General features: G+C 54.6%; 1 protein-coding gene across 1 annotated transcript in view; it reads left to right on the top strand.

Annotated features, from left to right (window-relative positions):
• The window catches only part of ALX4 (ALX homeobox 4), a 39,956-nt gene extending 18,359 nt beyond the window's left edge, over nucleotides 1–21,597 (top strand). Inside the window, exons 2-4 of the mRNA XM_040980324.1 lie at nucleotides 13,722–14,032; nucleotides 19,378–19,506; nucleotides 21,031–21,597. Of these exons, the coding sequence (XP_040836258.1) occupies nucleotides 13,722–14,032; nucleotides 19,378–19,506; nucleotides 21,031–21,360 (770 nt within the window). The 3' untranslated portion in view covers nucleotides 21,361–21,597. The remainder of the gene's footprint in view (nucleotides 1–13,721; nucleotides 14,033–19,377; nucleotides 19,507–21,030) is intronic.
• Nucleotides 21,598–27,457: the final 5,860 nt, after the last annotated feature.

Raw genomic sequence — 27,457 nt, 5'->3', positions numbered from 1 at the left:
TGTATTGCAAGTTCAGATATACAGAGAGCAGGAGAAACAGAGAGGAAGATTTTCCATCCATTGGGGAGTTGATTCACTCCCCAAGCAGCCACAACAGCTGGAGCTGAGCCCATCTGAAGCCAGTAGCCAGGAGCCCCCTCCGGGTCTCCCTTCCTGGTGCATGGTCCCAACACTTTGGGCCCTCCTAAACTGCTTTTCAAGGCCACAGGCAGGGAGCTGGATGGGAAGCAGGGCTGCCGGGACTAGAACTGGTGCCCGTATGGGATCTCTGCGCATTCAAGGCGAGGACTTTATGCGCTAGGTCAATGCGCTGGGCCCTTAAGGTCTGATTTTTACAGTGGTTTACAGTTCCTGTACATCAGCATTTACATATTTCTTTATAGATATATACCTATGAAATGGACTCCGGGAGTCGCCATGTTTACGGGTTTCGGGTTTACACATGTTCTGGGCACCTGGGAGGAGCAGGCAGGAGGGCTGACATGCAGTGGAGCCATCTTGCCCTTATTCCGTCTGCCCGGCTCTCCCAACCTGCCTAACCCGGTAAGGGCCATGTGACCAGGGCACAGAGCAGGAATCCTGGGGACCGAGAGTTTGCTGTGTGTCAGGCAGTGGTCAGCGGTCATGCACTCTGAGTCATTCTGGGGTCAGGGAGGGCTTCTTTAGTCCTACTTTTTGGGGAAGGAAACTGAGGCACGTGAGGCCAGGTCACTGTTCTGAGGACAGCCTGGCCACCTCCTCTCATAGCCTTTCATTTTCTCATAGCGTTGGGGAACGTGCTGGCTGTCGTGGCTGTCACGTGCATCGCCCTGACCACCACCTCAGAGTTCTCCCTACAGAGAGCTGGAGCTGTCCGCGGCAATGGAGCAGCTGCCCAGGACCTGTCGTGTGTCCTGCTCTGCCCAGCTCCTTCTGTTCTCCCCGGGGAGTCTTTGCGAGGAGGGAGCTTATGTGACTGCATTTGTCATTTCCAACCACCAGTGCCTTCCTGGTGCTCTAGAAACATTGAATGAATGGATGGAGACCCAGGTGCAATCTAGGACCAACTCTCTCATGCCTTTTGTAGGATTTCACTTCTCCCTGCCATCTGCTGGGCAGTCCAAGGTGAGACTATGGATTCTCTGCGGAGCTGGTTGGTAGTGCAAGGGGGCTGCTGAGGGTGGGACGTGACCAGGCCACGTGGTAGACAGACCACAGGGCTAAGACTGGGATGACCCGGCCGAGCCCCCTCCACGCCCCTCCCCTTAGCCTTGGGATTTCTGTGTGCTCCTCCGGGCTTGTCGGGGGCAGAGGTGGGACACTGTTTCTGCTTTTTGCTGGTAGGCTCAGCCAGGGCCTCCCTCTTTCCCCTGGGAAGTGCCAGGATGTTGTTGAGCCGCACACACCCTGCGGCAGAGCTGCACGGAGCTGGGATGATCAGGGAGATGGCGGACAGGGTTGACCACCATCAGACACAGGCATGGCATGGCTGTGGTCACTGTCCTCATCAGCATAGGGTCCATGCACACGGGGTAGGGACAGGGGGCAGTGTTCCCATCCAATGCAACAAGCCTCGCCATGACTGTCTTGGTGTGCAATGCTCCGTTCGTGACCATGCCAGTCCCGAGCCTCCCTTGACCTTCCCGTTGGGCAGGGGCCGCTCCTCCCTGCGGGACCCCCGGGGCCAAGTCACGCAGTGTCCTTCCCCCAGGGCCCTGCAGCCTTGCTCCACCTTGCTCACGACTTGCCCTGCTTTTTCTTTCTTTTCCTCCTCCTCTTCTTCTTTTTATTTTTATTGGAAAGGCCGATTAACAGGGAAGGAGAGACAAAGGTCTTCCATCCATTGATTCACTCCACAAATGGCCGCAATGGCTGGAGCTGAACGGGTGCCGTTGCCAGGAGCAGGAATTTCTTCCGGGTTTCCTATGCAGGTGCAGGGTCCCAAGGACTTGAGCCATCCTCCATTGCTTTCCCAGACCATAAGCAGGGAGCTGGATGGGAAATGGAAGAGCCGGGACACAAACCAGCACCCATATGGACAAGGCAAAGATTTAGCCACTGGGCCCTATAGGAAATATTTTTTAAAGATTTTTAATTGGAAAGGCAGATTTACAGAGAAAAAGAGACACAGAGAAAAACCTTTTACCTACTGGTTCCCTTCCTAAGTAACCACAATAGCTGGAGCTGATCTGACCCAAAACCAGGAGCCAGGAGCTTCTTCTGGGTCTCCCATGCGGGTGCAGGGTCCCAAAGCTTTGGGCCATCCTCTATTGCTTTCCCAGGCAACAAGCAGGGAGCTGGATGGGAAGCAGGGCTGCTGGGACATGAACCAGTGTCTGTATAGGATCCCATTGCGTGCAAGGTGAGGTTTTAGCCACTAGCTACTGCGCTGGGCCCCTTAGGAAATCTAAGGACATCTTGCGGATGGGCTTTGTGGTGTTGGAAATCGTTCTGCTTTAGGTTCAGGTCAATGTCATGAGCACAGGTGCAGTGGGCTGGACTGAGCCGGGGGTGCTGGGTGGGTCTGGAAGGCTCAGGGCACCCCGGGTGAGCTTTTTTCAGGGCAGGATTCATCATCAGTGAGGGAATCTGGGATTGCAGACCAGTCGATAGGAGATCACACAGTCCCAACACTGTTTTTATTCTTGTGTTCCAGCAGCAACTTGACCTTGGCTAACCAAACACTACTTCCTGCAGGGCTTTAGAAGAGTTTCAGCGGGGTCACGAAAGTGCTTGTGGGGAATTGCATGCTGGCAGAAGGCTGGGAAGCAGCACTTGTCCCTGGAGTCGCCATTCACCCGTGGGTGGCAGCCGCAGTGTGCATGCCCGCCTGCAGTGTGCCTGCCTGCCTACGGGAGGCAGCGGACAGGAGATGGCCCAGATGGTGGGCTGCAAACTGAGCTCCAGTGCTGGCCAGCTTTGCAGGGGGGCCGATCTGGGATAAGGTGGGTTATCCTCATGCTTAAAAAAATTTTTTTGTTTGGAATGAATTTTGGACTTCGAGCAAATGGGCCAGGCGTGATAGCCTAGTGGCTAAAGTCTTCACCTTGCACGTGCTAGGATCCCGTATGGGGGCCGATTTGTGTCCTGGCTCTTCCACTTCCCATCCAGCTCCCTGCTTGTGGCCTGGGAAAGCTGCAGAGGACGGCCTCAAGCCTTGCACCCACGTGGGAGACCTGGAGGAGGCTCCTGCTTCATTGTTCTTGGCTTCAGATTAGATCAGCTCTGGCTGTTGCAGCTCACTTGGACAGTGAGCCAGAGGATGGAAGTCTTTCTTTGTCTCTCCTTCTCCCTCTGTAAATCTTTCAAAAAAAAAAATCTTTAAGAAAGAGAGGGCCGATTTTCCAGATGCTGTCCGTGTGTTTGCGCCTTCTTTCTCCATCTGTCCTGAATCTCAGTCCCAGCGTGCATGTAAGCGTGTTGATAACTGTTTATCCACACATGCGCATAATGTCCTGAACTGTGTAAGCCACCAACACACACCTCTTTGCCTCCAAGTGCCTCTGTGTGGCCACGGCCGCGTCCGGCATTCGGGGTTCCAGATACTCCCTGTCGTGGACTGTGCACTGGGGGCCATGTCCAAGGGTTAGTCCTTGGGGCTGCCCTGGGGAAGCTCCTGGGGCTGCTGTGCCAGTCTTTGCTCCTCCGCCTCTTCCCGTGTCGTTCAGACATGTCGTCTGCCACCTCCAGCTTCGGTTTCTGGGCTGTGGAGTTGGGATAATTCATGTGTGGTGGGCAGGAGGCAAGAACCACAGCAGATACCTATGTCCTGGTGCTTTGTAAAATGCCAAGTCCTTCCTGGTTCTTGATGGGAACCCTCTCTGAGGGGCACACGTAGTAGGACCGCATGACTATTTGACTGGCACATCTTCCCAGCTGGGACCCAGGGCTTTCTTGAGCTCAACTTTCAGAAACATCACCTAGTTCCGGGGCCAAAGGGGCACCACCTCCAGGTCAGAGATGCTTTATTGGAACTGCAGTGCCTCCTGGTGGCTATCATGAGCAACTTCAGGCTCGAGGTTGCCTACTTGGGTGTTGGGTTAATACAGGGGGTAGTGAAGCAGCCCTTTGGGTGCACATTCCAGGGTGGGTACGCTTCGTCTGTCCTGCCTTCCTGCAGGGTTGCGTCCCTGTAAAACCTCTTCTCACCCGGCTCTCTGGCTGGGATTCACGCAGCATTGCTGAGCTAAGGAAACAGAAGCCGGGAAGTTCGCCCAGGGCCAGAGGAGCCACGAGGTCTTTGGCTGTTCATGTCCTGCCCTGTGGCTGACTTCTTCAGCACCCTCCCACCCTTCCCCCTGCTTCCTGCAAGGTCCCCTTCTCCGGCCCCATGCCTCAGCCTCCCCTCATGGGCTGTGAGAGCTGCCTGACCTCTGAAAGCCTTTCTGGTTTCTCTCACAGACAGGCACACAGGTTGGTTTGCAGCTAGTACAGGGGTGCAGTCCGAAGCACCTGCTCCCGCCAGACCCGGCTCCAGCTCATGGGCCCAGCAGTGCCTTGGGGAGGCCTCTCCTGGGCTGGCGAGGGGCGGACCTGTGAACCAGAGCTTTACAGCAGAACCCACTGTGGAAGGGGTGAATCAAGAGGAAGAAGGGTGACCGTTGGCTGGACCGCAGACTGATAACAGGCCATTTATAGCAGAAGGAACACCAGACAAGGGCAGGGTTTGCTTCGATGGTAGGAAGTGGGCAAAGGACAACTTGATCTTGCTGCCATCCGGCAGGCTGGCAAAGACAGAAGAACCAAGGTGACGGCCAGTGTTGGCTTTGCTGGGGGTGGCCACCAGGCTGGGAGCTGAGGACATTGACACATGTCTGGGAGACAGAATAGCTGTGCATAGCAAGGCCTGAAGATCTGTGTGTGTCATTGAACTCAGTACTTTTAATTCTTGCTGTTGCTGAGGCCATCACTATGGATGCAGTGAGAGATACAGCGACAAGGATTTCATTCCCGATCAGTTGTGAATTCCGTCAGAAACCCATATCCCAATGATAGAGAAGTGGCTAGATCAAGTTTCTCATGCCATGGAATACTATGCAGCCCTCAACAGTGGGAGCAGCAGAGCAAACCTCATACAGAGAATATAGTGTTACATTCAAGGGTAAGAGTTTACCCAAAAAGTGTTTTGGGCATGTCTGTGTTTTTTGGATGTGCGCTACAATTTTCTCTTGGATTTTTAAGCACTTATTTATTTGAAAGGCAGAGTTAGAGAGAGAAAGAGAGAGATCTTCCATCCTCTGGTTCACTCTCCAAATGGCTGCAGTAGCTGAAGCCGGGTAGGTCAGAGGCCAGGAGCCAGAATCTCCATCTGGGTTTCCTGTTCAGGTGTCAGGGAGTCACACAGTTTGCCAGGTGCATCGGTAGGGAGTTGGACACAAGCAGAGGAACCGGGACACAAACCAGCACTCATGGGACTCGGGCACTGCAGACGGCAGCTTGACTGGCTGTGCCATGGGAAACCCTTTCGCACCCCTGCTTATTGGGTATATTTTTTAAAAAATCCACTGTGTAAAGCAGAGAATGCCTCGTAATGAGGAAAAGCCCCACACAAGTTACCGAGAAGGCGAGTGATACACAGGAAATAGTCATAGTGGACTACAAGGGGTTCAGAGTAGGACGCCCCAGAAAGGAGGGTGCCAGGCCGTGTACTGTGGCGGGGAGAAGGCGAGTCTGTGAGCAGAAGGGCCCGGTCCTCCTGCCGTCAAGCCCCGCGTGCCACGCTTAGCCTGATTGTCATGTGGACAGATTGTGCGGGATTCAGACGAACCACTAAACCGGGACGCCCGGCTTCGGCAGCGACCCTCTTTGCTAGATGAGTGTGCCATGCGAGGCTGGAGAGGTGTTGCCAAGGTCCTTGGGCTTATGGGAAGTCCCAGCTTGGCAGGGTAGCCTGTGCGTGAGCTGGTTGTCCTGTCATCCTCAGGGGACAGGCTGGGGTGGGACGGGCGTGTGGTGTGGATGTTGTCCTTGCTGAATGTGAGGGTGCTGACAGTGGAGACGGGTCACAGAGCAAGAAAACCTGGGAGGCCCCGGGCTCGTGCCGTCTCCATGTTAAAAACCTTTTAGTTTTACAAGGTTACCACCCCCCTCCAAATGGTTTATTTTAGTTCAAAGAGATAGAAAGAGAAAATAGAAACAGAAATATCTCCCATTGGTTGGTTCATTCCCCAGGTGCTCCAGTCAGGGCTGGGTTAGGCAAGGCTGAGGACAGGAGCCTGGAGCTCGGTCTGGTCTCCCAGATGGGTGCCAGGGACCCAGCACTGCACCTGCTGCCTCCCAGGGTGCACACTGGCAGGAAGCCATGTCAGAGGTGGAGGAGCTGGGACTCGAACTGGTGCTCTTTGATAAAGGATGTGGGCATCCATACAGTGACTTAAATTCCCAACCTGGGACTGCCCGGTGGTGGTGTAGCAGGCTAATCCTCTGCCTACAGGGCCAGCATTCTTATGGGTACTCATTTGAGTCCTGGCTACTGCACTTAACTATGCAATTCCTTGATAGTGGTCCAGGAAAGCAGTGGAGGATGACCTAGGGCCTTGGGTCCCTGCACCCACATTGGACATCTAGAAGCTCCTGGTTCCCAGCTTCGAATCAGCTCATCTTTGGCCATTGTGGCCATTTAGGAAATGAACCAGCCAGTGGGAGAGATCTCTATTTCTCCTCTCTCTGTAACTCTTTCAGGTAAAATAAATAACTAAATTGTAGAAAAGCAAATTCCCAACCCTCAGAGAATGTTACAACCTGCTCGTGGGAAAAGAGAAAATTAATTCAAACTGGAAGAAAAAAATGGAAAAGCCAGCCCACACTCGTATTTCCAGAAAATTCTTTTGTTTTCTTCAGGACAGAGACTCTACATCTGCCTCTCTTTTGTGTGGAAATTGGCTTTATATAAAGTAAGGCGAACATTGTCCCTTGAACTAAAAGGCTGTTCTCTCAGCCTCATTTGTTCATCAAATACAATGTATTTGAATGTATTTCCTGTTTTATGGACAGTAGGCAGATGGAATACAAAAAACAACAGAAACCCCAAAGATGTAATAATGTATGTTCAATGCCAAGAACAGGGTGCAGGATAAGGCAAACACAAAGGCACCTCTCTTTGGAAAAGCTGCACCAGTGTCCCATGGCTGGGTCCTCCAGGGACCGCTGGCGTTTGCGCGGACACACCAACGCCACGGGCTGCTTGCTCTAGGTAAATTTTCAGACCTATCAATAATTACTTCTTCAGAATAAATCCCCCAAAGTAGAATTTCTGAATAAAAATCACATAAACTCAAATTTTTTGTTTTTTAAAAATATCTCCCATTTTCTGCATCACTCCCCAAGAATGCCTTCAGTTGGCTTGTGGAGGGGAGGCGGTTGGGCAGGAGGAAGCCAGGGGCCGAGAGCTCCATCTGGGTGTCCCGCCTAGGCAGTGGCAGCCTGGGTCCCTGGGCCAGTCTCCGGCAGCTGGCCATGGGATGGCCTGTCTCTGGCAGCCCCAGGCACCCACTCCTCACTTATCTAAATTTATTTTGTTTTCTTTCTTGCATTTGAACGCCATGTTGTGTTTTCTCTCTGGTTGAACACTTTTTGGAACGTGCTGACACATTAATTTTTGGATGATCATGAGACTCGGGACGGTTGTGGCTGGAGTCACGTGCTCCTGCCCTCAGAAAGCCCCTTCTGGACAAGCCGTCCCCTCCCCGCCAGCCACCTGGCACCTGCTGATCTGCAGTGCTGCCCTGCAGTTCAGACGTTCCCAGGCTGTCACGTGGTTGCTGTGTGGACTCACCGATTGAGCCATTTGGGAGATGAGCTTCATTTTAGAAAAATTCTGTTTGACTGAAAGGCAGAGCAGCAGAGAAAAATGAGAGAAAGAGAGAGATCTTTTGTTTGCTGGTTTACTCCCCAAGTGGCTGTAGTGGGTGAAGCCAAGATGCCGGAATGCCATCCAGGTCTCTCACATGGATGGCCGGAGCCCACGCATTTGTGCCAATACCTGCTTCCTTTCCAGGCGCACTAGCAGGAGACTAGATCAGAAGTGGAACAGCTGGGTCTCAACTGACTGCTGCCACCTGAGACACTGCATTGCAAGCAATGGCTCACCCCACTGTGCCCCAACATTGGCCCCCAAAGGAGCAGACAACAGTCTTCTGGTCCTTTCACTGCTGGGCGCTGTTTCCCATTTGGGGGTTCCATACATCTGTCCCCACATGCTGCTTTGAAAGGACCTTAGGTGCTTCTGGTTTGGGGTGATTAAGAACCGAGCTGCCCCAAACATATGTCTGCACATTCGCTTTCCCCCGCTTCACCAATGAGTCTTCATTTCTTTTCAGCAGTGGCCTAGGAGGGGGCCGGCCTGGTCTTGTCTGTGTCTAATCCTACGATTCACAGTCCCACCGTGAGCGACGACCTCTCTGGATGTCCCTGGTTGTACCCAAGGCCCTGTGGCTGCTGCAGCATCCCGTTCAGCAGCCCACATTCCATTTCATCCTCATTCTGCCTTAGCCTCTGTGACCTGGGCGGTTTCTCACGCTTGATGATTTGGGCACTGGATGCAGATACACGCATGTGCCCATGCCACCTGAGTGGGGCTGACCTGAGTCCTGGCCACACGTCTCTGGGAACGGTTACCCCTAGAGTGGGGGAACACACTGTTGGACTGAGCAGGGCATGCAGGTGAGCTCTACTGGAATGTCACCCAGTACCTGCAGGCCCCTCCAGCACGACACCGAACTCACCTAAAAGTTCTCATTTGAGCAAGGTGGCAGATCCTGGTGGGGATGTGATCAATGCCCAATCTGTTACCTCTGTCCCACCCCTGCCTGACTGTTTGGACAGCCGTGGGTTTTGCCAGCGCCCTTTAAGTAGCATGAAAGGGCCTCATGCTGGCCTGTTTAGTTTAAGGAGATTACATCGGTGCCATGCATGCAGCCACGGGGTGTGTGGAGCCAGCTTGGCTGAGAACAGAGTGAACAGTGCGTCCCAGGAGAACAGATGTTTGCAGGCAAGCCCGTGGAGGATAAAACTGCTCACACTCGGCCGGATGTACCGTACACACGGCCTGAGCAGACAGACACACACACACAAACACGCACACACATGTCACCCATGTCCAGATCAACCCACACACATCTACAGGTCTGTGCACTCACACTTGTACTCAAACACGGGCATGTAGTACACTCCCACAGTCACATTAAACTCACACGGTCACTAACACACACTCACTAATACAGAGTCACGCACAATACTAACACACACCCACACACAATAAACTTGCACACACACCCTCACATCTCACCTGCCAGGTGCCTGCAAGCACACACCTGCATGCCCACTCCATCCTACACTCGCCCATAGGCAACCACACTCGTGGTCCTCACACCCATTTTCAAAGGCAGACTGGCTGGTGCCGTGCTCTCTGGAGTGTGTCTGTGCACACTGCATCCTCCCAATGGCTTCAGAGCTTCACACCGTTAGCTCACAGATCCCCACCTGCTTTCCTTAGATTCGTCATTGGAACAGAGGTGAACCCAGACCTAAGACGAGTGAGTGAGTGAGAGAGAGAGAGAGAGAGAGAGAGAGAGAGAGAGAGAGTGTGTGTGTGTGTGTGTCTGTGTGTGTCTGTGTTGTGGGGGAGCGGCGGAATGGAATGGAAGGAAGGGACAAGTTTTCTGTTCATGCCTGGAGCAGAGAGCTGACAGCCAGAGCGGTCTGGCCACTGAAAAGAGGGCTCCAAGAAGGGATGTATGGCGCATCCCTGCAGGAAGTCAGGATATGGTGAGGGGGTGCTCTGTGACTTCCAGCTGGCCACAGAACCTTGAACTGCATCATTTACAGCCGAGGAAGATAATATTAACCTGATCTCAACGTCAGAGCGTCTGCCCTGGGCACATACCTTCCGTGAGTCATGCGTTGCTCTGCGTGTCTCACGAGTGGACATGCGTGTTTCACATATGCGCAGTATTCGATTCTCATCAGCACCCCAGGATTTACTTCCAGATCAAAATTGTGAAGCTGGGACCGCGCTGTGGCACCAGTGTGATGCCAGCATGCTAAATGAGCCACCGATTCAAGTCCCGGCTGCTCCACTTCCCATCTAGCTCCCTACTAACGCGCCTGGGAGAGCAGGAGATGATTGCCAAAGGCTTTGGATCCCTGCCATCCACATGGGAGACCTTGGAAGAAGCTCCTGGCTCCTGGTTTTGACCTGGCTGTTGTGGCCATCTGGGGAGTGGACCAGCAGACGGAAGATCCTTTCTGTCTCTGAAACTCTGCCTTTCAAATCAATCAATATTTTGCTTTAAAAAAAAAAAAAAGACTGGGGAAGCTGCAGGTGGCAGTTGTGTTGTTCAGAGTCCCACAGCCCTGGGATGAGCCCCATGGGGCTCCCCCACCTTCTACAAGGGGACCCCCAGCCCAGAGCTGCTTCCCAGTGGACGGGGGAGGGGGCTGGCTCTATAGGTGGTGATCTGGCCCTAGGCTGGGCCCCCCTCTGCTCAGCTTCATGCCAGCGCTGGGGTCGCTGAGTCCTGAGGAAGGCCTGTCCAGTGGTCTGGCACACTGCAGGGGGCCTTGTCTCTCTGTGCCAGCCCTGTGGGCACCGGATAAACACTGCCCAAGATTTCCTGGATGCTGGTTTGTGTTTCAGAGGCTCTGCCATGACTCCCATCTCCTGTCTTCCACTCCCCATCCCAACAGGCACCCTGGCTGCTCCTTGCGGAGGCGGGGGGCAGTCCCTCAGGGTCCCGGGCCCCTGCCACGTGAGCTGCCGGCCTTGCATGGTTGGCACTGGATGTTGTGTGCCCCTCTGTAGTGTGCCCTGGTCCCTCCCCCCTTGCTCACTGCAGGAGGACGAATTGGTACCCCCATTCATTCAGCTGCCACACCCCCTGCACCCCACTGAGCACTGGGACACAGCAGGTGCACACACAGTCCCTCCGAATGAGAGCTCAGTGATGTTTGCTGGAAATTGGGTGAACTCCTACTGCTCTGCCTTCTGTTTTAAGCTAAAACTGGGCTGAGAAGGACAAATGACAGGACATCCCAGTGCTGGGGAACTGACTTACAAGATTTTTGTTTTTTAAATTTTTATTTGAAAGGTAGATTTACAGAGAAAAATAGAGGCGTAGAGATTTTTCCATCTGCTGTTTTATTCTCCAAGTGGCCACAATCACAGCTGGACGAAGCTGAGACACTATCAGGAGCCAGGAGTTTCTTCCTGGTCTCCCACATGGGTGCAAGGACCTAAGTACTTGAGTCATCCTCCGCTGCTTTCGCAGGCCATAAGCAGAAAACTAGATCGGAAGTGGAGCTGCTGGGACTTGAGCCAGTGCCCACATAGGATACTGACACAGCAGACAGAGTTTTAGCCTGCTATGCCATGGCACTGGCTCCAGAGCTGACTACACGTGGATGGAACTGAACGCCCACAGCTTGAGCAGGTCAGCAAACACAGGTTTGATCGCAGAGGCCGAGCAGAGGATAGAGGGTGGTTGTAGTCTTGGTGGGCTGCCTGGAGGAGGTGGCACTTGATGCCATCTTAGAGGCCAGCTGGAGAAAAGGGATGCTTTAGGCTGGTGGCTGGAGTTCAGAGCTTGGGGAACCCAGGAAGCTGGTGGATCCCTTTGTTCAGGAGTGATCCAGCCTCAGGGTCAGGACCTCCGTGTTCGGTGGCTGTAATGTTGAAAAGGATGAACTACATCCTGCCCCTGCCTGTTGGACGCTGGGCTAACGGCCCAAGAGTACAGGGCCGGGAGCAGAGGGCAAGCCAGGAGCTCGAGGCTTCATCTCTGGCAGTTATTAGGGCACAGCCTCTCTTCTTGACAGACTCAGTTTCCCCATAGTTAAAAGTGAGACTCTGGGGCTGGCGTTGTGGTATACTGGGTGAAGTTACTGTTTGCAGTGCCAGCACTACATATGGGAACCAGTTCATGTCCTGGCTGCCCCGTTTCTTATTTCTTTTTTTAATAAAGAGTTTTTAATTGGAAAGTAATATTTACAGAGAAAAGGAGAGACAGAGAGGAAGATCTCTCCACTAGTTCACTCCCCAAGTGGCTGCAACAGCTGGAGCTGAGCTGATCCGAAGCCAGGAGCCAGGAGCCTCTTCCGGGTCTCCCACGTGGGTGCCAGGGTCCTAAGGCCTTGGGCTGTCCTCGACTGCTTTCCCAGCTCCACTTCCCATCCAACTCTCTGTTTGTGGCCTGGCTTTAGCCTGGCCAAGCTGCAGCTGTTGTGGCCATTTGGGGAGTGAACTGGTGGAGCAAATGGAAGCCCCCTCTCTCTCCCCCTCTAACTCTGGCTTTCAAATAAAATGAATCTATAAAATAACAACAATAAAGCAGGCATCTCTGCGGATGCCTACCATCCCTTGGTTCCCATAGCATGGGTTTCTCTGCCCATTATCGTGCCGGCTGGTCCCTGTCCCAGTCCCCTCCGGTACACAGGATTACAGGTTCAGGTCCCAGAGCTGGTGTGGAGGCTGGAGGGCACAGGGGTTGCCCACCCTCAATGCAGACCTGGCCTCCAGGAAGTTACATAAGAAGGATGTTTATTTTTGGTGAAGCTGGGTGAGATTTAATTCCTTAAAAAAAAAAAAAAAAAACCAAACTTAAAACTTACTTGTCTGCCAGAAAGATAAATATCTTTGCTGAAAGCTCTCCGTCCAGCTGCCAGCTGTAGTTTGCGTAATGTCACCGAAGCTGTGGCCATGTCTGTGTGTGAGTGTGTGTACACACAGGCACATGCCTGGGCTCATGGGGCATCATGCATCACGTCCCGGCTGCTCTGCCCCACCTTGGTCCCCTGCAGTCTGCCTGCTCATACTCAGGAGAGTGTAACTGGCAAGGCACTTGCAGCTTTGCGCTGTGCTGCCTGTGGTGTTGGACTGGGGCCCTGCCCAGGCTCCCAGACACAGAGACCTTCACACCTGGGGAACTTCCCTAGGGTCAGGGGCTTGTGGCCATGAACTGGTTGGAGCCTTGCTTGTTAACTTTTGGTTTCACAACTGTCCTGAGAAGGAAAATCCCATAGGTATCTTTGCTCCCGTTTTATGGAGGGGAAAACTGAGGATGTAGGGTGATTAAATAAAGTCTGCCCAAAACACAGAGCTAGAGAATCTAAGTTTTGGTATTTGGGGTGGCCACAATGGCTAGAACTGAGTCGATCTGAGGCCAGGAGCTTCTTCCAGGTCTCCCACATGGGAGCAGGGTCCCAAGGCTTTGGGCCGTCCTCGACTGCTTTCCCGGGCCACAGGCAGGGAGCTGGATGCGAAGTGGAGCAGCCAGAACATGAACTAGTACCTATAGGGGATCCTGGGTATGCAAGGTGAGGATTTAGCCACTAGGTTATCACACCAGCCCGAGAAGTCCCTTCCGTTGCACAGTAGGTGGGAACAGTGGGAGGGTGGGTTGTCAGGCAAGAAGGGACCCCTCACACTGGCTCCTTAGGCAGAGGCTCCATGAACTGTTGAATCACTCAAGTGGAATTAAAAGGGGTTGAAGTCAACCAGACCAACCCAGAGCCAAGTAGCAGTGGTGCTGGAAGACATACGTCTCAAGATGATGGCGAAGAAGCCCAGGAAGGGGGTTTGCCACATGGGGGTAACACATGGGATCCTCAGCCTTCCACCTTCACCCCTAATGTGTTTCGGGGAGCATGGCTCCTCTGGTACGTTCTCCCCACCCAATACTCTGTCCTGTCTTACTTGGTTTAGCCATAGTTTCTGATCTTGTTTTGTTCGCCCTTTCCCCTCCCAGCTAAGGAGAGCTCCCTGGGAGAGCCGGAGCTACCACCTGACTCTGACACGGTGGGCATGGATGGCAGCTACCTCAGTGTGAAGGAGGCTGGGGTGAAGGGGCCCCAGGACCGGGCCAGCACCGACCTCCCCAGCCCGCTGGAGAAGGCTGACTCGGAGAGCAATAAGGGCAAGAAGCGGCGGAATCGCACCACCTTCACCAGCTACCAGCTGGAGGAGTTGGAGAAGGTCTTCCAGAAGACCCATTACCCGGATGTGTACGCTCGGGAGCAGCTGGCCATGAGGACGGATCTCACCGAGGCACGTGTACAGGTCAGTGAGAGCTGCAGCTGGGGGCACCTGACTGAGCTGCAAGTGTGCCCAACCTGTCTCTGGCCCTGACCTGAGTGCCTCTGCTTTGATCCACTTTCATAGTGGGCTTATGTCTGTATTGGGGGACAGGGCTGAAAGTGGGAGGGCCCCAAGTGGAGGAGCAGGAAATTGCCAGCTGGGTCTCTGGGCTGCAGAGGGTGTGAGAGTCTGGGCCCTCTCATGATGCACCCAGAGCTCTCATTTCAGACCAGAAATAGGACATTTAAAGCAGCTCCTGGGCAGTAGCTGAAATGTTTCGGTCAGTCTGGGATGGCTGCCTCTTTCTCCAGCTTTCACATCCTAACCCAGCATGCTTCCTCTGAGAAGTCCTCCTGACCACAGCTGCTACAGCAGGAGCACCTAGCACCACTCAGCCAGCACAACCCAAGTCAAAACAATACCACCCAACAGTACCCAGTCCAACCCAACACAGCACAGCACAGCACAGCTCAGCACAACAGAACAGAACCCAACCAACACGGCACGGCACAACCCAACACAAAGCAATGCCACACAGCAGAACCCAGCACAACCCGACACAGCGCCGTGGAATCCAACTCAACTCAGTGCCACCCAAAATAACCTAAACCAACACAGCACAACCAGGTCACCTTCCACCATATGATCCTATCTTATCTCATTTCTAGAGTGCATGACTGGCTGAAGTATTTTGTTTCTTTGCACTTGAAGGCGAGTTCCTTGAGGGCAGGCACTATTGAACTGTCTCTATACTCGCACTGCTTAGAGGAACAGGTCAAACACAGAGCCTCAGGGCCAAAGAGTAAGGATATGTGGACTCGTTGACCTGCTTGCACCAGAGAGGAGTGACTCCACTCTGTGCTCAGAAATCATAGTGAGGGAAGAGCCAGAAGCAAAGCAGAGATTGCTGAGCTGCTAATGTCCAGACGGCAAAAATCCACCCAACAAAACGTGAGCTTCAGCTAAACTGAAGGACGGCCCAGCAGCTCCTGCTTTTCCAGCCCAAGGTGTGGCAGACACCAGCAGGCCCCTCCGAACCTGTCCTCGGCTCCAGTCGATGGATGTCCATGGAGCTGTTGTGGCAAGCCTGGCACACTCCTGCAGGCATTGCATTGAGGCGGGCAAAGCCACTCTTGTGTTCAGTGTGAGTGTGCGTATCTCTTGCAGTGTTAGAATTTCCTGTGTCAGGAGGGAACACGCCCTGTTTAGCACAAACAGGAATGGCGCTGAGGCCTGCACGATGGTTTTCTGCCCGCCATATAGGAAAAATAGTGTTGCCTCTGCGTACACACACGTGCAAATGTGTGTCTACTTCCAGAGGGAGAGAGACCTCCCTCGACTGGGTCACTCCCCAGATGGCTGCGGTGGCTGGAGCTGCACCAGACTGAAGCCAGAAATCTGGAGCTCCATATGTGTTTCCCCACATGGGAAGCAGGCACGCGCATTGTTAGACCATCTTTGGCTGCTTTGCTGTGTGCATTAGCAGGGAGGTAGATCAAAAACAGAGCAACCAAGACTTGAACCAGTGCTCTGATGGAAGATTTTGGCATCGCCAGTGGCAGTTTAACCTGATGTGCCACAACTCTGGCTCTTGGGTTTTTTTGTTTTGTTTAAGATTTATTTTTTATTTTATTGGAGAGTCATATATAGACAGGAGGAGAGACAGAGGAAGATCTTCCATCCATTGATTCACTCCCCAAGTAGCTGCAATGGCCAGAGTTGTGTGGATTCAAAACCAGGAGCCTCTTCCAGGTCACCCACACGGGTACAGGGTCCCAAGGTTTTGGGCCATTCTTGACTGCTTTTCCAGGCCACAAGCAAGGAGCTGGAAGGGAAGTGGGGTCGCCGGAATATAAACTGGCACCCATATGGGATCCTGGCACATGCAAGGCAAGGACTTTAGCCGCTAGGCTACCACGCTAGGCCCCTGGATCTTGCTTTAATCTAAGAATAAGAACAGCATGCTGAAATGGAGATGCAATTAAGTGAAAAGTCTAGGCTAAGGGTCACTAGTTACCACTGAGCTCAAACATCGACCCTGAGCTTCGTGGCAGCCAAGGCAGAAAGGGGAACCTTTATGGGTTGTGTGCCTTACTGCCTGATAGAAAGATCATGGAATCTCAGAAAAATCATGCAGGCAGGGATCACAGGATCTCTTGGGACAGCCAACCTGGAAGAGGCCCAGAGGTGGGATGTGATAGCCTAGAGTTGACCATGACACCGCAGTGGTGTGGAGCCTTGGAATTGCAGCCCCCTGGATCCCAGGCCAGGGCTTCATTGCCTTTGGTTAGCCGTCCCAGGATTTGTGCCAGATTATTCCATGTCCTTTCCTTTGTGTAGCAGCAGCAGGGTGGGTGGGATCTCCGTGTGCGTCAGATTGCTGGGTTGAGCTCTGAGCCTGGCTGGCAGTGTCCGGGGTGGGGGTGGGGCTGTCATGGAACACTTCTCCCCTACCTGCAGACTCTGTTCAGCTGGTGGCAAGCTAGTTTAAGGTGCCCGACATGGAATGCCAGTGGGGATAAGGAGGAGGTGACAGGGCCAGCAAGGGGCGATGGCGGGGTCGGGGGATCCAAGACGGACATTTCCTGGGAAGAGGCCTAGGGTTTGGCCCTGCTCCAGGGGGCTGCAGGGGCCTCTCTCTGCTGTGTCTGGGATTCCCATCTCTGCAGCTGGTGTCTGAAGACAATAAGACAGGCCTCCCCGCCCTGGGCCACCCCGCCCTGGCCCCAGATGGGCTGCGGTTAGGAGGCCTCCGCCAAGACAGTTGGTTCCTTGCACAGCCCAGTCCTCAGGAAAGGTCTGTGGCTGGCTGAGCCCAGGGGCCTGGGGCGGAGGGTGTTGGAGCGGGGTGGTCCTGGGATGCCATTGGGACCTGGTGGTGGAGCTTCTCCCTTCCCTAGGGTCGCGCTCCCAGAGCTGCCGGAGGCTGGGGCGGGGGGGGTGTGCCATGGAGGGGTGCCCTGCCAGTGGGCCTGGTGAGGAGTAAGGGTCTTGCATGGCCAACCAGGCTTGACCTGGCCAGAAAAGGAAGAGCAGAAGGGGGAAAAGGCAGAGGCAAAAGGGGGAAGGAGGAGACGGTCACCGCTCTGTGCCACCGCGCCTCACTATCCTTGCTTTTCTTGCTCTTGCCTTCCATAGTGGAAGCCTTCAGCCTGACCCCCTGCCCTCCTGCCTCGGTAACAGGCTCCCTCCACCCTCCCACCCTGCCCCCACACTCCTCCCTTAAGTTCTAGAACCCATGTTGACCACTAGCCACTTCTTGCTACCCCCAACTCCTTCCAGCCCTGCCCTGGTCTTTCTCCCCCTTCCTGCCACCTGGAACCCACAGTCACTGCGAAACATCTCCACCTCTCCCCCACCCCACTCCGCCCAGCAGCAGCAGCAGTCAGACTGCACTTGCCCCGCCCCCCCCAGCAGGAAAGGAGCTGAGGTCCATCCCCTCCCCCTCCCCGGCTCCCCCCACAGCCAACCCTGGGAGGCTTGAGGCAGGGGTGGAAAGACTGAACTAAGCCTGCAGGAAATTAAACATGAAATGAAAACAAGCTCTCTGATTCATTCTCTCCTGCCCCCCCCCACCAACCCCCAGGCCAGGCCACTGATAAAGGGGGATCCCATTTCGGCAGTACAGAGGGGAGACCCCCCTCTGTGCCCTAGGCTCCCTGTGGGCAGTAACCTGGGCCTGGAAGCTTCCAGAGCAGGCCTGAGACAGCTCCCTCCCCCGCACTCCTGGCACGCCCCCTTCCCCAGCAGTCCAGGAGAAGTCAGTCCCCAAGGAGTGTGCTACACCCCTGGGAGGGGTGTGTGTGCTCTCACCCTCACGTGTACCAAGGGTCAGGAATGGGAAGGTGGGCTGCAGCGGGGGGGAGGGGGTGCATCTCTTCCCCCCTCTCGGCCTTCTCGACATTTCTGATCCCTTTCCTCCAGAAAAAAAAAAAAAAAAGCCAGCGAGAAAGGTCAGGAGCAGTAAGAAAGCAAACAGCAAGTCCTCCGAAGGCCTGGGGTCTGCATTTCCCATCATCTCCCTCCCGCACTGCTGGCACACCAGGCACCTTTCCTGTGAAGATCTCTGCACGGATGCCTGCCCCATTGCACAGATGCAGACAGTGAGGCTAGCTGTGCTCCCCTGAACTCATCAGCCAGCTTTCCCGGAAGCCCAGGCAGCTTCCTCCCTCCTCACCCTAGGTCCGGGAGGAGTGCTTACTGCTCCCAGGCAGATGGGTCAGGCAGGGCCACTCTTGCTGTGTGTGGTTCGGTAGCAGGCGGTGCTGGGCGTGATGGGAGTGGGAAGGTTATCCATCCACACAGTGGGGCGACACCTTGGACTCTGCATGACTCTTTAGCCAAGGGTCCTGGTCACTGCCCTGGGCTTTGGTCCCCAGGTTATGTCTGGGGGAGCTGCTTGATAGGTGTGCCCACTTCACACTGCAACCAAGTAATGGATCAGGAGTAGCAGATCCCAAGGGGGAGCCCTTGGCCGTGGACATGTTCCTGTTAAGGAAATGGATCCAGCATTTCCCGCCAAACACCCTGTGCCCTGTGGCAGGTGGGCCTCCATGGCTCCTCAGCACCAGGCCACCCCCGTCCTCTACAGCAAGCCCCTCATTTGGCTTCCGCCTCCCTGTTCCCTGCTTTCCCACGGCTACCCTATCCCTGACATCTCACAGTTTCTGGAACTGCCTTACCATCTCTGAAGCCAGGCCTGGACTTAGCTCCTTCTAGCCAAGCACTCAAGGACCAGCTTGGGTCCTCTTTCCCAGGAGCCTTCCCTGATTGACTCTCTCGCCCAGTCAAGCATCCCCTGTTAGTCCCCAGGGCTCCTCCTTGCTTAAACAAGTTGGAGGGAGGTCTGATCTGGGAGATTGTTTCCAATAAGAAGGCTACAGGGAGGATGTGGGGGAGTGGGTAGGGACCCCTTAGCCCCACGAGTGTGCTTCCTGGGAACCACACATGGCCATCTGGGAACAGGATGTCTGGGGTAGCAGGTGCAGCTTTGTTCTTGGGTTCCCTCCCAGGGTCTGGAGCACCCAGGCTGAGCTTGGTCAGGGGACCACTAGGGAGTTAACAAGTAATAGGTCACATGTGCATAATGCTTGTCCCCTATTGGTTCTGAAGCTTAGAAAAACCTGGTTTCTAGTCCAAAACCAAGCTGCTCCCCTCCCTGGCTCAGGGTCGATGATTTTAGACCCAAGCTCTTGAGGATGAAGGCCAGGGCTCACTGGACCTGTACCCTTGCCAGCCTCGACAAAAACATCGCGACTAGAGGTGGGAGGCACAAGAGGTCGGTTTGCAACTGCCTGACCCCTGCACCCGGCTGCTTTATCCTGCAGGTCTGGTTCCAGAACCGCCGAGCCAAGTGGAGAAAGAGGGAGCGCTTTGGGCAGATGCAACAGGTTCGAACCCACTTCTCCACAGCCTACGAGCTGCCCCTCCTTACCCGAGCGGAGAACTACGCCCAGGTGAGGCACTGCCACTGGCCGCTCTGCTCCCCGTACCCCAAAACTCAGAACGGGCTCCTGCTGCTAGTGAGGGCTGGGGCTAGGTCCTTGCCTGCTCCAGGTGACCACTTAGCTTTAATCCAGCTGTGTGCCTATTTGTACCAGAAGGTGGCTAGCTCTGGGCTATTCCTGCCCATCATCATCACCATTGTCATCAGTATCCAAGATCTGGCTGGATTCAGGCAAGACAAGTTTGGGATAGCGAGAGTGGCTTCATGAGCCGCTATACTGAGTGAGCTTTCTGTCACTGTCATGGAAGACAGCAAACTTTGTGTAGTGAAAAAAAGCTCTCAGCTTTGGAGGTACAGCATTCCAAGATGAGGTGGCCCCTTGGGTTGGGGTCTGGTAAGGGCGGCTGGTGGAAACACACCATGGCAGGAACATGTCTGTGTGGGGAGGAGCTTATGGTAAGCGGTGGGTTGGAGGGGGACAGCTGGGCTCTCCCAATCCCTTGCAAAGGAACCTAGGGAACTCCCACCAGGCTTAAAAATTTCATCGCCTCATCACGTTGCTGTGGAACCAAGCCTTTGTTTTGTTTTTTTTTTCTTAAGATTTATTTATTTTTCTTGGAAAGGCAACTCATTTATAGAGAGGAGAGACAGAAAGATCGTCTGTTCACTGGTTCACTCCCCAAATGTCCATAATTGCCAGAGCTACGCCGATCTGAAGTCAGGAGCCAGGGGCTTCTTCTGGGTCTCCTACGTAGGTGTAGGGTCCCTAGCTTTGGGCCTTGATTTCTGGTGCCCAAGAGCCAGGGTCGTCCTCACCCTCCCACCACAGATGGCAGGCCCCAAGGTATCTTGCAAGTGGGGGGTACTGTGACACCCACCAGCTGTCCATATTCTTGAGCCACAGGGTGTACATGACATGGCCAGTCTGCCAGCCACTGGGAGGGCAGGTAAGCTGGAGTCTGCCAAGACCCTGATGGGCCAAGCTGGACCTTCACACACCACATCTATTTCCTGCTAAACACTTAGGGGGCATGGGAAGGTGGCCAATGGGAGTAAAGAAATAGCAATGCCCTGATGGAAGATAGGGGTGAAGTGAAACGCCCACTCGCATTGGACATGACCACCTTTTGCATCCCAGGACATGTGGCTGTCCAACCTGGGCCCTCTGTCCCCTTCTGGGACCCTGGCACCCTCAGGGCAACCTCTGGAAGCTCAGCTGCTGACCTTGGCTTCTGCGAGGACTTAATTCTCCACTTGTCACCTGCACCTGTTGAACCAGAGCTTCTACTCCCAACCTTAAAGCTCTCTGGGTTGAGATGGTCTCACCTGGTTCAGGTGCCCAGCTTCAGGATTACCAGTTTTGCAGCAGACACCATGGCACTGTCCATTGAAGTTCAGCACACAGGAACGTTCTCAATAGAACAGTAGACTCAGGAGCATGGAGGGGGTTCAGCGAGGGATGGGGGGAGGATGGAGGAAGAGGCCAGCCCCCTCCACGCCAGCCCCTCATGCCTTGTCCCTTCACTCTTCCTAGATTCAGAACCCATCCTGGATCGGCAACAACGGGGCCGCATCCCCAGTGCCAGCCTGCGTGGTCCCCTGTGACCCTGTGCCCGCCTGCATGTCCCCTCATGCTCACCCTCCTGGCTCGGGGGCCAGCAGCGTCCCTGATTTCCTGAGTGTCTCAGGGGCCGGCAGTCACGTTGGCCAGACACACATGAGCAGCCTGTTCGGAGCGGCAGGCCTCAGCCCAGGCCTCAACGGCTACGAGCTGAACGGCGAGCCTGACCGCAAGACATCCAGCATTGCAGCCCTGCGCATGAAGGCCAAGGAGCACAGCGCTGCCATCTCGTGGGCCACATGACAGGGTCCCTTCTGCCCCGTCCCCCCGCCCTGCCCGCCGCCGCTGCCTCGGTGCTGCGGCCGCACCCATGCTTTCCAGGCCCCAGCCCTCCCTCTCCCTCTTCCCCCATTCGACTTTGCTCTTAGGAACCTGGCCTGGGCCAGGGGCCTGGCCCTCAGCACTTTCAGCCACCCCACGTCTGAGGCCCTGCGGATCGCTGGGAGGGAGGGGGCGGCAGGTCCCTGCCTCTCCCTGGCACAGGCAGCAGTGAAAGACAGGTGGCCTCCTGCAGCTTTACATCTTCTGGAGGGCCCTTCCTCTCGCCTCCTGCTCCCGCCCTGCTGAGTTTCTGACCTTGAGTCAAAACTATATTCCCACCCAGCCTCGACAGCCCAGTCTGGTCCGTGCTTCACCATTCTGTGGCGACCCAGGTCACCAGGCTGGCGGCTGTACTCAAAGAACAGGTTGCCCAATTCTGGTCGGCTGCAGCCCCCGTGACCCCTTATTCCCAAGATCACACGGAGTCCTGGATCCACCGAAGGAAAGGATTGGCAGACTGGAGATCCACGTGACCACCCAGCACCTTGGCTTCCGGGACAGCCGGGCTCTGGCGGGGTGGCCTCTTGGAGACTAGATCTGTGCGGACACTGGGGAGAAGCTGGACCTCACACTCTACTTGCTGGAAGATAAGCTCTGCAAAGGGAAAGGGCTGCGGGAGGAGTCTGGGATGCTTTATTCTCCGTCCAGGCAATGCTGGAGGCTCTGCTCCCCTGGCCTCAGAACCCGTCCAGAAGGACCTGGAGGGGTTGTGTGCCTTCCCAGTCCTGCACTGGCCATCATGAGCTGGGCAGCAGTGTCGAGGCCTTGGAACACACAAGCTGGTACCTTCGGGTCAAGGAGCAGCATACAGGCCACTTGGCCAGGTTCAGCTTCTGAGTAGGAGGGTGCTTCCATGGCTGCGAACTGGCTGCCCTCTCCATTCATCTCTGGTGCCACCCCATTCCTGTCCAGTGCCTGCCTCCCAGGGCAGGTGGGGGCTCTGTGTTCCACTCCTGGTAGCCCCCTTAGTCTCTCATAAAGCCTGCCCTTGCCTGTCCCTTCTACCTGGAGCATCAGAACACAGCCCCTTTCTGTAGCCTTAGGGATGGCTCTGGGGGTTGAGCCCCTGTAGGCCCATGTCCCTGGGAGCGGAATGCCTCTGGAGCCAGGCTTCCCACCTGCCTACCTGACTTGACACATGTAAGCTGGGGCTTGTTGCCAGGCCCCAGTCCTGTGCTATGCTGATGGTGCACAGTGACCGTCCCGAGACAGGACCCCCAGCAGAGGAGCTGCTGGCGAGCTGCACTTGACATTCTGCCTTCTGCCTTCGTGGCTTTCAGTGAACAGCGTCAGCCCCGGTAGGCTCAGGGTGCTGGGTCCCCCAGGGTTGAGCTGAGAAAGACCTTGACATTGACAGGTGAGAACTATGTCCTGGAGTTGCCCAAGGTCTTGGTGAGTGGTTGCGGAGGAGAGGGGGCTGCCAAGAATCACCCTCCTCCCTGCCTGCTCTTATCTGCTCTGGAAAGAAGCGAGCCTTGGCATCCCTTAGCAAGAGACCTCTTTGAGAACTGGGCTCTTGATCCCCTCTTTGAACGGTGAGCAGCATCCTGGGATGTTCTTGGTTGGAAGTTTGGCATTGACCCGTGTGTGTTTGAGGAGCTTGGTTTCACAGAGAGCCCCCGGACTCTTCAAACTCTTAGTGAGAGAGCAGGGAAGGCCTGGAGGCTGGGGGCCTTTGCCCACAGGGTCCTCCTTAGAGGTTTCCAGCAGCTGGAGAAGGTGGGTGGAAACGACATTTCTCGTTTGGTCTCAAAAGAAGGGAACTGACCTGGCTCCGGAAAAGACTAGCTGCTTCTGGAAGGGACTCCTGGGTTCTGTTTATTCCAGTGTCTGTTTTGTGGCTGAGGCTATTGCCAGATCAGGCAAGTTCCCACCCAGAAGTTAGAGAGGGAAAGTCCTCTGTGAGAAGAAGGTATGGCCATGGCCATCCAGCTGCCAGCACAGCTAAGTAACACGCCTCCAGCAAGGACTGTTCGCCTCGCCCAGCTGGCTTCCTGGCTCTGGCTCTGGCCTTGACCTGTGCAGTGTCTCTAAGGAGTCTCCCTTAGCCAGCCCCGCTCCTCATACAGTAAAATGCCCCCAGAACCACTGACCACCAGTGACCAAGGGTGAGCAGAGAGAGAGAGACAGACAGACAGAGGAACCCAATCTGCTGCCCGGGCTCCAAGGACCGCATCTGGCATTCAGGGCAATAAGAGCAGCAGGTGCAGAACTCCCCAGCCCCTCCCTCCCATGTCTTCAGAAAGGAGATCACAGGACCGTGACTCTTGGGAGCCTAGGACAGCTAAGTACACTGAGGCTGTGCGGCTGCCTCTGGAGCCAGGCAGAGAGGCCACTGCTCAGCGAATAAGCTAAGAAAGGCGAGGCTGTCCTCAGGCCACTGCTTAGGAAGCGGGTGAGCGGGCAGCTGGCCCCTGCAGAGACCAGTGTCACAGTCAAGGCTGAGCGCTAAGGTGCTACTACCACCCCCCCATCCCCTGCACCCCACAGAGCCCTGGCTGCACCCGTCCCAGGGGAAGGAGACAGGGCTGTGGGGTGGGTGCACAGAGAGGCTGGTCTCCAGAGTTGGCACTTGGAACACATAGGCTTTGGCAACTTTCCTTGAATTCTTTCCACCAGACTTGATCTTCAGCTTTCGTGGCCGTGCCCCTAGCCTCGGGGCCAGGGTAGTTCAAAGACACAGCAAGGAGATGGGAATGACAGGTGACAGGGCTCCCCCAGCATATACTGCTGTGACATACACAAGCGCCTGCTCGGGGGGGCCTGCTCACTTACTCTCCTATCATGTTAGCCATGCAGGCAAAAGCAGTGTCTCCCAGGACCCCTGCTTTATGCAGTCCCTGCACTTGGGACCATGAAGCGGTTGAGACCATCTTCAAGGACGGTGCTTTGGGGTTCCTGGTCTGAGCCTCAGGTGCAAAGGCCCAGCTGGGCCCCGCTGTGGGAGGGAGATTGTTCAATCTAGCCCCCAGCACAATAATCGGCCATCACACTGTGCCAGAAGGGGATAATAGAAGCTCTGCATCTCAGACATGCCAACCCCACTTCCTGTCTTGCAGGATACAGCAGTAGACATGACATTAGCCAACCTTGCCCATTCCTTTCTGCCCCGTTCACTTACATCCATAGAGCTAGACCTTTATACTACTGATTTTGAAAGACAGTTGGCAGCGCCTGATACTTTGTTTGGGGTGTGCAGTGATGGAAAAAGAGAGCTGAGTGCTAGACGGAACATGAACCTCAACCGATACTTACTGTTCTCATTGTAAGATATTTTAACCCTGTATAAATGCAACTTTTCCTTTAGCTTAATGGCCTGGGGTGGAATATTAAAAATATACATGAAAAATGTAAGAAAAATGTACCAAAAAAAAAATGAGGTTGGTTCCATAAAGTGTTACTGCCTATACCACCATGTAACTAACTACATTGTAGCAAACTATTAAGGGAAATGTTCCTGCCTTTTACAGTAAGTTATTGCACTTACATCTCCTTGGGGAGGGGGAGGAAGACAGAGGGAAGTGGTCTTAGGGGGACCTAAGCCCGGAGGGGAACGAAGAGCAGAACACCCTCAGCTGGGCACAGCCCATGCTGTTTGGTTGTTTTTGTTTGCAATAAACTCCTTCTCCTTCCTCCTCTCCGCTGGAATCTGTCTGTTTTGTTCCTGGCTTGTGACAGATGAAATGTGATCAGAGGGGCCTCTGAAATCTCACGTTAATTGAAGTCGGCAAAAAATACTAACAGTGCCCTTTTGAACTGCTGACACAGTACAGAATGGATTACCGGGGCTAGATTAACAGCAGGTGGCCGGCTGGAGCTCCTGCACAAAGACGGGGTGCATGGCGCTCTGGGGTTCTGGGCTGTGCTGTGGCTGCAGGGGAGCTGCCGGGGGCTGGGAGGGGGGGTGGTGCCAGAGCCCCTCTCTCAGCCAGCAGAATGGGCCACAGTGGCAGCTAGCTGTGCACTTGGCACACGCTGTGCCCCAGGGTCCTTGTAACCAGCTCGCCGTGTCCTCCACCATGTCTCTTGAGGACCGCTTTGCTGGCAAGAGATGATCTGAGAGTGGGAGGGGAGCCAGGGCATGGAGGCTGCCAGCTGATGGGCATCAAGAGAACAGGCCGCTGGGAGAGGAAGGACCTTATCCTGGCTCTGCTGCACACTGCGGGACGAACTTCCCTTGCAGGAGGCGTGCCCGCGGGGTTTTGAAGTTTTATCTCTTGCACTCCAACCTTCTGGTTCATTTGCTACACACCCACAATCGCCAGTAATGATCCAAGTGGAAGTTGGAAGCCAAGACCTCAATCTGAGCCCAAACACTGCAATACAGGCTGCAGGTGTTCCAACTGATTTTTTTTTTTTTTTTTGGTTTTGTTTTGTTTTAGATATATTTATTTTTTATCAGAAAGGCAGATTCACACAGAGAAGGAGAGACTAAGATTTTCCATCCACTGGTTCACTCTTTAAATGGCTGCAATGGCTGAAGCTGAGCCGATCTGAAGCCAGGAGCTGCTTCTGGATCTCCTACCTCAAGGCAGGGTTCCAAGGAGTCATCCCTGACTGCTTTGCCAGGCCACAACCCAGGGCGCCAAATGGGTTGTGGAGCAGCCGGGACATGAACCGGCACCCATATGGGATTCCGGCGTGTGCAAGGTGAGGATTTTAGTCACTAGGCTACAGCACTGGGCCCCCAACTGACATTTTGACGGTGAGGCTAGATACCCACTCCCGGATGCTTAAAAAACAAAGACTGGAGAAGATTGATTGGTTTGAAAGGCAGAGACACAAAGGAAGCTCTTCCATCCACTAGTGCTTCTCCACTAACACCTGCAGCAGCCAGAGCTAGGTCAGGCTGAGATCGGAGCCTAAAACTATCTGGGCCTCCCACCTGGACGGCAGAGCCTCACGGTCTGTGGGTGCCAGGGACCCAGCCGGCTGAGCCACCACTGCCGCCCCTCAGAAACTGGAGTCTGCGAGCGTGCTGAGCCTCAACGCCAGGCAGTCTGATTAGGGTTAGCGTCCTGACCATTGGGTCCAGAGTCCCCTACTCTCAAAAGCAATTTTTTTTAAAAGATTTTTTGTTTTGTTTTGTTTTTTCAATTGGGAAGGTAGGAGAGACAGAAGGATTTACTTTCTGTCGGTTCACTCCCCAAGTGGCTGTAATGGCTAGAGGGGAGTCAATCTGGAGCCAGGAGCCAGGAGCTTCTTCTGGGTCTTCCATACGGGTGCAGGGTCCCAAGGCTTTGGGCCGTTCTCGACTGCTTTCCCGGGCCACAAGCAGGAAGCTGTATGGGAAGTGGAGCTACCAGGATTAGAACTGGCGCCCATATGCGATCCCAGCACATTCAAGGTGAGTACTTTAGCCACTAGGCCACGGTGCCAGGCCCTGCTTTTTTATTTTTTAATGATACCTGTCGGGGCTAGCTCTGCTTGTGACACCAGCACCCCCATATAGATATCAATTCTAGTTCTGGTCGCTCCACTTCCAATCCAGCTTCCTGCTAATGACCTAGGAAAGCAATGGAGGATGATTTAAGACTTAGGCCTTGGATTGTTGCATCCACATGGGAGACCTGGATGAAGCTCCTGGTTCCTGGCTTCGGATCAGCTCAGCTCCAGACATTATGGTCATTTGGGGAGTAAACCAGTGGATGGATGATTTCTCTCTCTCTCTCTGCCTGTCTCTCCCTCTCTTTGTAACTCTGACTTTCAAGTAAAATATATTAGTCTTTTTGAAAAAAATGGCAGGAGTCACATAGGCAGGCTCGGGGTCACAGCAGCCCTTTGACTCTCCACACCAATCACTTCTGGGGCATGGAACAGAGGAAGAGAGGCCACACGGAGAGTCAAAGGGAGGCTGTCTCCACTCACGCCCCCGTGTGTCTCCCCGAAAACTGCAGCGTACAGGCGGGTGTAGCCACTCGGGATGCGGGCTGCTAAGGCTGCACTGACAGCTTGGGAGATGGTCTGAGTACATTTGTGCCTCAGTATCCAGGTGGGCTTTATTTTGGGACTCCTCATG

The sequence above is a fragment of the Ochotona curzoniae genome, unplaced genomic scaffold (assembly GCF_017591425.1).
Source record: "Ochotona curzoniae isolate NIBS_2020 unplaced genomic scaffold, NIBS_Ocur_1.0 contig_3432, whole genome shotgun sequence".
NCBI lineage: Eukaryota > Metazoa > Chordata > Mammalia > Lagomorpha > Ochotonidae > Ochotona > Ochotona curzoniae.
The sequence above is the reverse complement of the archived record's forward strand: the minus strand, read 5'-3'. Positions and strand labels throughout refer to the sequence as shown.